Here is an 11,304-nt window from a genome sequence, read left to right as displayed (position 1 = left end):
AAATATTTCTGAGATGGAAATGGCAGGACTGCAAAAGGTACTGAATGTATGGTTTAAAGGAGAGGGAGGAGTCAATGATAACTCAAAGACAGCACACTTGGGCGCTAGAGAAGATGGTTTGCTGCTAACAGATAATTAAATTGTGGGAGGTGAGATTATGTGGGAAAGTGGGAAGATGATCAGATCAGTCTTAGACATGTTGTTAAGTTTAAGAACACTGTGACATCCATAATGTAATAGCAGTGAGACAGTTGGATATACAAGAGGGAGAGGTAGATCAGAGTATAATCAGCATAGAGATATTTGAGGCCAAAAGAGCTGATGAACTCACCTAAAGAGGGAGAATAGGAGGTCCCAGAACAGATCCTTGTTCCAATCTGTTTAACTCCTAGTAGCTGTCATTTATCATTCCCCTGGCCCTCCCTCCAAATTCCTTGACAAATTTTCCTCCTGGCTCACTCACTTCCTTTCTTCAGACCTCCCAGTCCTTATCTTAGGTAACTTCAATATCCCTATCGATGTCCCCACAGAATCCTCTAAACTCCTTACCCTCACATCATCACTTGGTTTCGCTCAATGGACCTCCTCAACCTCCCATGTAAGTGGATACTAACTTGATCTGGTCTTCACTCACCACTGTGATATTTCTGATTACATCAATTCCCCAATTCCCCTCTCAGACCATCACCTACTCTTTTTTTTTTTTTAACTTATCCCTTCTCCACCTTTGCCTCCAAAACCATCACTAAGCGTAACCTTGAGACTATTGACACCATATCCTCCATCCTCGACTCGCTTCTCTACTCCAATATCTCTCTCTCCTGCAATGAACAAGCCATTTCCCTTTACAATGTCTCACTTTCTTCTGTTCTTGACTACTTGCCCTCACAGATCCACACCTCAACCCTGGAACCAAATGCACCTGACACCGGCAAAAGTGCTCAAAAACTGCCTAGGAAGGCTCCTATGAAGACTTCCTCTATTTCAAATTTATGCTCTCAACCTAGAGGACTACCCTCCTCTCTCTAAACCAGTGATTCCCAACCTCGGTCCTCAAGGCACACTAACAGTCCTGGTTTTAGTGATATCCATGATTGTGCACAGGTGGTTAAAATCAAAATAACTGAGGTACTAATTAAGTCACCTGTGCTCTAGTATGGCTATCCCTAAAACCTGGACTGTTAGTTTGCCTTGAGGACCATGGTTGGGAACCCCTGCTCTAAACCGTTGTATTTCAAGAACCTTAACTCAACCCAGTTCTCAAACCCCATAATCTCTTCACCACTTTCAACTCCCTCCCCTGCCCCCTACTCCTTACCCATTTCACAATTAAAATTGATTTCATACATCAGGACATCTTATCACACCAGACCCTCAGCACCCCACCTCCACCTTTCCCATACTACCCCTCTTCATCCATCTTACCAACTCTGACATCTTTCTCTTCTGTATCTGGAGATGACATTGCGGCCCTCATCAGGTCCCCCTTCCACCTATTCCCTCCTGCCTTCTCAGTTACCTCTCTCCTGTTGCCTGTTCCATCTTGTCCACATCTTCAATCTCTCCTTCACATCAGTCACTGTCCCCCCTGCATTGAAGTATGCCTTCATATCCCCCATTTTTAAAAAACACACCCTTGATCCTTGAACTCTCCCCAGTTATCGCCCCATCTCTCTCCTCCCATTTACCTCCAAACTCCTTGAGTGGATTGCCTACAAATGTCTTACCAACTTTCTTAAACTACCACTCCCTGCCTGGCCCATTTCAGTGAAAGTGCCCTCACGAAAGTCAGCAATGACTTTCCTTGATGCCAAATCCAAGGGCCACTACTCTCTAGTTAATCTTCTCTACCTCCCTGCTGCTTTTGATAGTGTGGACCACCCTCTTCTCATGCAAATCCTTCACTCCCAAGGTCTGTGGGATACTGCCCTCTCTTGGCTATCCTCCTACCTAGCTGACCACTCTCTGTCTCCTCTTATGATTCAACTTCACCCGCACTTCCAGTAACAGTAGGTGTAATAACCCAAGTTAAGAGGCAGCACCTATTTAAGTAACCAATCTGACAGCCAAATAAATATAAAACTGAACATAGGATAGCTCATGGGAAAATATTCCCAAGCTTAAAAGAGAATATAAATGATAGCAACAACAGTAATTATGACCCTTCTGTACACTTGGCAATTCTTGTAAAGACATGTCATTTTTGGCCTATTTATAGAAAGTGTGTGCAGTGTAAAAACAAGATGCCCAGCAGCAGTGGTGTATAGTGTGTGGATTAAAACAAACTGTTCATACACCATAGTAACCAAAGACACACGGATATTTCCTCTTCATGAGCAGATATACAGCATTGCTTATACTGGTGTTTTCATGTATTGTGGATAACCTGTGACCTACACAAGCCATGCTCCAGTCTGTTAACAAGTATTATAATGATGACAATCTTGAAGCACATTTAAGAAATCACACAGCAAATAAATTGCCGCAGATATACTGAAAGAATTTTCATTGTATTTGACACCCGCAATTTAGTGATAAGGAGAAGCTGCCCTGGAATGGTCTACATGCAGTGTTCCTAGCATACAGATTATTATTATACATTAGTATGTGAACAGAATTGCGCTGTCTTTGGGATCAATGACCCCCACAACAGTTTTAATTCAGTGTTCTGTACATAAAGAGAGCAGAGTCTCTCCTGGACGCTCAGTAGGTCTGAATGATTTTAGTAAATACAGGTTGAGTATCCCATATCCATATATTCCGAAATACGGAATATTTTTAGCATGACTGAGGTAGTGAAAACTTTGATTTTTGATGGTTTGATGAACACAAACTTTGTTTAAGGCACAAAATTATCAAAAATAAAGTATAAATTGACCTATAGGCTGTGTGTATAAGGTCTATATGACACATAAATAAATTTCATGTATGTACACAAACTTTGTTTGAGCCACAAAATTATTAAAAATATTGTATAAAATTACCTTCAGGCTGTGTGTATAAGGTGTATATAAATCATAAATGCATTCAGTGTTTAGATTTGGGCCCTATACCTAAGACATTTTAATATGGTATGCAATTATTCCAAAATACGGAATATTCCGATATCCAAAATACCCCTGGTCCCAAGCATTTTGGATATGGGAGACTCAACCTGTACGTCCATTCAGGGCCATAGCTAGGGTAGTGCGGCCGGTGCCATCGCACAGGGCACCACAGGGCAGGAGGCACTGTTTGGGCCTATCAAATTTCTGTTTATTATCATTCTCACTTATAGCTTCCTCTTATTTCATCCCCAGCATCTCCTGGCCTCTCCTTTCTCTTCCCTGGCCCTTCCCCATGAGGCAGTTCCCCTTTTTTGGGTGCATCATGTCCCTTTGAAAAATGAGGGGTGGGCCAATGCTCTTTCTGGCACAGGGCACCAAAAAGTCTAGTTACAGCTCTGCGTCCATTAGGCGTTACTGTCTGTGTATATATAGTGCAGTAACTTATGCACACACAGTCACTGACAATAGGATACTTGTACACCCTAAGACCTTTAAATCTGTTAAATTGATTACCATGCATTAAACAATTGCTATACATACTCTTGTTTATCAGAAATTTGCTAATCATTTCCATCTTCTTACAATTGCTCAGGGAAAGCTCATTAGCATAAAATGCATTGAGGGTTGGAGCAAATGCACAAGAAATCCCCAACGCTGTAAATCTGTTACATCCTGGGGACGAATGATTAAATATGAAACAAACACCATACACCCCATATTCCAGGTACTATCTTTTCCCAATCTGCTTTATATATCCTGGGGTAATGATGCAGCGTTAAACTAAATGAAAAAAAAAAAAACCACAATGTCTCTCAGTATGTATAGATTATACAAGAATAAATAATATTTAACATCTTGCTTGCAGCATACAGTGTAAAATGTGTGTGAGCCCATCAGATATTCGGGGAAGCGCTAGAGAAGAGACAAAAATAGAACATTGCTGTTAGACAATTATATATATTTTCCATTTTTACTTGACTATTTGTAAAAAAAAATAAAAAAAAGCAGAAGTCTTAGCTTCTTGAAATAGATGATGTATGAGAAGTCACCACATAATGGCAAATATGGAACAGAGAATTACTTCTGCATTATTTTACTAATAGTAGGCAGCCTTGTGTGGTCTGTTACTGGCTGACAGCTGTGTATTGGGGATCTTTGTGCATTTTGATTGAAGTAAGGGTGTGTAGAATCAACACAGAAATTAGATATATATATATATATATATATATATATATATATATATATATATATAATCTCCTGATTTATATAAAGATACCTTTACATGCACGCCCACTGGAACACTAATGTAAGTGAGATTCCAGCTTATGTGAGAAGCCATATCTAATTTAGAGGAAAAGTAACATCCAGCGCTGGTTACTCCTTACTTCAATCACCCGTATCCAGAGAGTATTGGGTGTACTCATATAGGAGTTGGCACTGCAGCTGGTTTTGATGTTAATAGAGGCACAGTGTTTAACATTTTATTTTCTTAACATTTGTGCATTTTGAGTTGTTACTTATATACAAATGGCAGTTGTTCTATGTACAGTATATGGGAAAACTGCTACATTACCAGTTTTTGTTTCATAGTGGAAGAAAGTATAGTCTAAAGCCGGGTACACACTAGACTGTGTGACAACACAATATATCGGGTGGTCCGTACACACTGCATGATCTGGTGTACAACCACTCGATATGTTGTTCCCCCGCCGCATCCAGAACCATGGTGTCGGCCGCTGAATCTTCAGATCGGCCTACACTGCAGGCCGATCTGGAGATGCGATGGACGCACAGGAGCGTGCAGTAGTGAATACACACTGGACGATGTGGACGATTTAAGCTCTGAACTATTATGTGCTATAAGGAACAGTTCCAACATTTGTACTTCATAATCCTTGAACATACCTAATGCTGGCCATACTCTAGCACGATTTCAGGCTGATTGCCCGATTTTCGATGCATCGTAAGATGAATCGTGTAGAACAGGGGTTCCCAACCACGGTCCTCAAGACACACTTAACAGTCCAGGTTTTAAGGATAGCCATAGCTGGGCACAGGTGACTTAATTAGCACCTCAGTTATTTTGTTTTAACCATCTGTGCTTAAGCATGGATATCACTAAAACCAGGACTGTTAGTGTGCCTTGAGGACCGTGGTTGGGAATCACTGGTGTAGAAATAGTGTATTTTTTAAGTAGGATCTGATCCGATGCGCGCTCCCGCAGCTCCTAAAACATATCATATGATCAGATGTGCAGCCCATATGATCCGTCGTATGCTGATCGTGACGTGTTTTTCACCATGCGATGCATCGTGCGTCCAACCGCTGTCATTTCAGTGACATTTTGCAGAATGATGATCAGTTTTTCACAGGCAGGCGATCGATCATATGTACATCGTGTGTCCAAAGTGTGTTTGGGTCTGCCAGGGAGTTCAAGGGAAATCGTAAAATGAATCTGATCTTATGCTGGTCGTACTAGTGTATGGCCAGCATTACCCTAGCATGAGAAACCTACTTTGGAATTAGTGCATGTTCCCTTCATGTGTACACTTTAAATCTCACACTAGTGTGATGCCATGGGGCAGTTCTGCTGGGCTGGCCTGGGGGGTCCCGTGCCCTGTATTTGTTCCATAGGAGTGTTAGGGACCTGCCTGATAGAGGTCACCTAGATGCGGTGGGCAGGCCCATAATTATGGCCATCATTATGCTAAAAACCTCTTTGATGCAATTTAGCAATATTATTAATAGGTTCAGCATGGTTAGAGTGTGCACTTGCATTTATTTCTGGTTTCTGCTTGCAGCACTACAAGTCTCAGCAGTCTCGTCACCCTCACATTGTGCTTAGGATGTGCAACCTAGGGCCCCTCCCCCCTTATTAAAATATACCAGTAATGGCATAACTTTAATGTTATAATAAATGATGGTACTTTAATAGCAGGAAGTGATACTTTTACCCACATACATTTTCCCATGACGTCTTTATGGAACAGGACGCTCACCAAGCAGCTGCACAGCATGTTCATTTGAAATGAGTGCAGATTTATATGGCTGAATTAGAGAGTGTAGTGGACAGTTAATCATTGCTTCATGTGTATGTTTGGAATGAGCAGGTTGAACATTTTTATGTTGATGTGCAGAAACGGATCAGTGGACACTGGAAGTAGGGTGTTACTGGTATTGTAGTCATTCAATGTGCAACATCGTAATAGGTTTTCCAAAGTGGTAACGTAGAGACCTTGGGGGAGATGTATCAAACCTTTGGCAACTTTTCCACTTTCTCGCTCTTAATTAGCTTCTAGCTATTATTTATCTATCCAAGTCTATGAAATGACAGAAGCCTATTGCTTGCTATTGTCAATTTCTCCACTTACTCTTTCTTGAAGGCTTGATACACGTCCCCCTTTATCTTGAAAAAGTGTAAAAATGTATAAAATGCAGGATTGGTTCGACATTGGAGTTTAAAACAAAATACACCTAAATATTACCATTGTTAGGCAGCCTATTATAAGTAGTATTTCTTTTCTATCAAATGGTTGATTAAAATAACTTAGAATTTAATATCTAAAATATCATACATTTATTATATTGTAACATTCACTGAAAAAAAAAAATAGGTTTAACATTCAAAATTTTCTGATGATTTTATTAATGGTCATGTTATAGACGTATGAGAAGACAGTTACTTTGCAGCTAACACTGATGTAATGGTCAGTGATTTAACAGTCTTGAATGCACCTGGAAGCAGTTGGTAATAAAGATAGGATGCCCAACCTTTAAACTTGCCCTCTGCATTAAGTTACATCATATTGGGTGATACAGATGACCACCCGCTCAAAACCGAGTGATTTTCACAATGTTTTACACCTATGGACCAATCAGAATGTAGATTTGCATGTTTAATTGGCTACCTCTAAGTAGGGATGGGCCTACTCTGGCACCATCGCTTGCTGAACTACATCTCCTACAATTCTTGCTAAAAATCAAAATTTTTCTCTAGAAATATGCACATTTCGTAGAACAGACTGCAAATTATAAAGTGGACAACATTTGCCTCATGCCTTCCGCAAACCATGAAGTATGAGTGTATAACTTTCATTTCTATTTTGCAAAGGTCTCTGACTGTGCACAGTGCATCCCTTTATCATTCACTAAAGTCCACATGATCCACATCTCTGTAGGGGTTAATTTGTGCACCACCATCAGCCCTTTATACAAACATGGATCAAATGGGTTAACTGGTTTACGGATACCAAATGTTTTGAAACCGGCATGAAACTGGGGGGTTACATTCATCTTTTTAAGGCACATTCCTACAAACACATCATCAATAGGGAACAATTCGGTGTCTTCAGCTGTGCTGTGTAGACGGTGAATAGTCCTTCTGGACATCAAGTAACCACCTCCTCCAGCATATAAAGGATAGTGACTCGCATTGTACATTTCATGTGGAATGAAGTATTTTACTTTTGTGTTCCTGATGGGAATGGCTTTGCTGATGACATCACCAACAAACAGGTCATGTTCGGGATCCATTTCATCTAGAAATTCCATAATGTTGTACGTATTAATGAAGACATCGTCGTCACCCTTCAGGATAAAGCTGGTGTGCATACATCCATTTGTGACCCATCTCAGGAAATGGAGCTCCTTAAGTGTGAGGTTAAAAAAATTGTCAATAAAATCCCATTGCACGATGTCATTAAACTCCTTCTGTTCATAAAAAAGTAGCTGATCGAGTGACTGAGTTGGTATTCTGGCTTCGGTTTTCCCAAGTAGGAACACCAGCCTAATCTTCTTGCCCTGAAATTCCTGCCTTCTTCCCCAGGTATTCCTAATGGCAATCCGTCTGTCTATATGGATAGGAAGAGACTTTATGGCCAACAACAAGAAGGTGTCTTTCTCACACCCTTTGGGCTTCAGCAGAATTGAAAAGTTCCTGCAGTGTTTGTACATCAAGAATAAACGATGAGGTTCAGGAAAGGTTGAGAAAGTGCTGAGAATGGATATGTTTGGAGAACATTGCGTTGCCCTTTTTGATGGAGGAGCCCAGAAGCGAAATTCTTGCCTTTCTATTTTTGCTTTTCCCAGGGGAACAGGGTCTGCAGTTGACTTAGTTGTTTTGTGAAAGTAGATAAAAAGCACAAACACTGACAGTGACAAAGTGTAGAGCACAAGGCTTCGCACTCGTAGAATCATCTCTGTGCAGAGATTTACGCTTTTCTGCAAAAGACAAAAACAATGTTTGTGCTGGGAAAACAAAGAAATCTCTGTAAATTCTAATTTCTGCAAAAATTTTACTTTCTGAAAAAGGCACACAGCATAAAGTGCAAATTCTAATATTCGCAACACTGGGGGATGTAAGGAAAATGTATATTTGCATTATCTGCCAAATTATTTTAATTGGAAAGGGAAGGAAAACTTATCAAGCTACAGATAAATTATTTCACTTGAAATTATGTATAGAGCTTTAATTTTAGAGCTTGTATAGCTTGTATGGACTATATATACAGTCAGGTGCATAAATATTGGGACATTGATAAAATTTTCATATTTTGGCCTCTATTCACCACCACAATTGCTTTGAAATGAAACAAACAAGATGTGCTTTAACTGCAGACTTTCAGATTTAATTTGAGGGTAATTACATTCAAATCAGGTGAACGGTGTAGGAATTACAACGGTTTTGATACGTGCCTCCCACTTTTTAAGTAATGGGACTATCAACTCAAAAGCTATGTCATGGACAGGTGTGGGCTACTCCCTCATTATTTCATTATTGATTAAGCAGGTAAAAGGTCTGGAGTTGATTCTAGGTGTGACATTTGCATTTGGAATCAGTTGCTGTCGACTCTCAATATGAGATCCAAAGAGCTGTCACTATCAGTGAAGCAAGCCATCATTAGGCTGAAAAATCAAAACAAACCCATCAGAGAGATAGCAAAAACATTAGGTGTGGCCAAATCAACTGTTTGTAACATTCTTAAAAAGAAAGAATGCACCGGAGAGCTCAGCAACACCAAAAGACCCGGAAGACCACGGAAAACAACTGTGGTGGATGACAGAAGAATTATTTCCCTGGTGAAGAAAAACCCCTTCACAACAGTTGGCCAAATCAAGAACACTCTCCAGGAGGTAGGTGTATATGTGTCAAAGTCAACAATCAAGAGAAGACTTCACAAGAGTGAATATAGAGGGTTCACCACAAGATGCAAACCATTGGTAAGCCTCAAAAACTAAAAGACCAGATTAGAGTTTACCAAAATCATCTAAAAAAGCCATTACATTTCTGGAACAACATCCTATGGACAGATGAGACAAAGATCAACTTGTACCAGAGTGATGGGAAGAGAAAAGTATGGAGAAGGAAAGGAACTGCTCTTGATCCAAAACATACCACATCAGTGAAGCATGGTGGTGGTAGGGTCATGGCGTGGGCATGTATGGCTGCCAATGGAACTGGTTCCCTTGTATTTATTGATGTGACTGCTGACAAAAGCAGCAGAATGAATTCTGAAGTGTTTCGGGCAATATTATATGCTCATATTCAGTCAAATGCTTCAGAACTCATTGGACAGCACTTCACAGTACAGATGGACAATGACCCGAAGCATACTGCAAAAGCAACCAAAGAGTTTTTTAAGGCTAAATAGTGGAATGTTATGCAATGGCCAAATCAATCCCCTGACCTGAATCCGATTGAGCATGCATTTCACTTGATGAAGACAAAACTGAAGGGAAAATGCACCAAGAACAAGCAGGAACTGAAGACATTTGCAGTAGAGGCCTGGCAGAGCATCACCAGGGATGAAACCCAGCGTCTGGTGATGTCTATGCATTCCAGACTTCAGGCTGTAATTGCCTGCAAAGGATTTGCAACAAAGTATTAAAAAGTGAAAGTTAGATTTAGGATTGTTTAGTTTGTCCCATTACTTTTGGCCCCTTAAAAAGTGGGAGGCACATATAGAAACCATTGTAATTCCTGCACCGTTCACCTGATTTGGATGTAATTGCCCTCAAATTAAATCTGAAAGTCTGCAGTTAAATCACATCTTGTTTGTTTCATTTCAAAGCCATTGTGGTGGTGAATAGAGGCCAAAATATGAAAATTCTGTCAATGTCCCAATATTTATGGACCTGACTGTAGTCCACAGAGTAAGAGAGCACTCACCAGTCTTCTTAGTATAACCAAAGTAGTAAATTTTATTTTCTCACATCATATAATAAGAGAGATGTCGACGTTTCGGACCATACCTGGCCCTTTGTCAAGACCCAAATCCCAGAGATCAAAGAAGCATGTGATGCTTTGGGACTTGGGTCTTGACAAAGGGCCAGGTATGGTCTGAAAAGTCGACATCTCTCTTATTATATGATGTGAGAAAATAAAATATACTTCTTTGGTTATACAAAGAAGACTGGTGAGTGCTCTCTTACTCTGTGGGCTATATCATGGCTAAACTACGGATGGACTCTGTTTTTTATGCCTGAGAAGTTTGCACCCCAGCAACTTTGACACAAAGAATTTTGTGAGTGCCACTTGATTTTGGACTAAATATTATATATATATATATATATATATATATATATTTATATTTGTGTAGCCCTTCCCGATCACTGTCTGTATATAGGTTCGGAGATACTAGGATCCTTTTCCTTTCCCTTTCCTTGTTTTTCTCCTCCCCTTTACTTTTTTAATGTTATTTGCATGTAATATTTTTGCATTTTTCTGCATTTATTGAATATGTAGTTTTGTATGACTCCTATCTACAGCTATGTGCCCTGATTTTGTAATGGGGCTTACTGACGTCGTATGTTTTGTTCCCACAGGTTCAACACTTGCAGCATTTGTTGTTGTTTTGCCTGTTTCTATGGTGATGGGCTGTGCACATGTTCTCTCTGGCCCCGCCCCCTGAGGCAGTCGTGATGCCGCCGCTTGATGCGCATTGTGATGACGTCATCGCGCCTCCGATAGCGGCGGCTGGAGCACTGCACTGGGTGACTACTTGGTATAAAGGTATATGGATGTTACTTGTATGGTGTTCCTGACTAAATTATTTACATCATGAAACATTGAAATTGACACTGCTGTGTCTGCCTCGTTTTTCTTAGCATTTGACAAGCCTTTAGGAGTGCCGTCCTGGTTATATGACAGATGTGACATTATTTTTGGACTGGCACCCAGAGCGATTGCAAGTTATGGTTAGGAGTGCAAGTCTGTTGTATCATAGATAGAGATTATATATATATATATATATATACA

The 11,304-nt window shown here is 40.2% G+C and overlaps 1 protein-coding gene across 7 annotated transcripts in view; it reads right to left on the bottom strand.

The window, feature by feature from the left end:
- Positions 1-6,660: 6,660 nt before the first annotated feature.
- B3GNT4 (UDP-GlcNAc:betaGal beta-1,3-N-acetylglucosaminyltransferase 4) overlaps positions 6,661-11,304 on the bottom strand; it is a 93,422-nt gene continuing 88,778 nt past the window's right edge. For all 7 annotated transcript variants that reach the window (XM_088449079.1, XM_088449081.1, XM_088449076.1 and 4 more), the window contains one exon: positions 6,661-8,267. In XM_088449079.1, the coding sequence (XP_088305205.1) occupies positions 7,146-8,243 (1,098 nt within the window). In that variant the 5' untranslated portion in view covers positions 8,244-8,267 and the 3' untranslated portion in view covers positions 6,661-7,145. The remainder of the gene's footprint in view (positions 8,268-11,304) is intronic.

This window comes from Taudactylus pleione, unplaced genomic scaffold (genome assembly GCF_031769625.1).
Source record: "Taudactylus pleione unplaced genomic scaffold, aTauple2 ptg000479l, whole genome shotgun sequence".
NCBI classification, from domain to species: Eukaryota; Metazoa; Chordata; class Amphibia; order Anura; family Myobatrachidae; genus Taudactylus; species Taudactylus pleione.
Note: the sequence above shows the minus strand (reverse complement) of the source record. Positions and strands in the feature narration are given on the sequence as shown.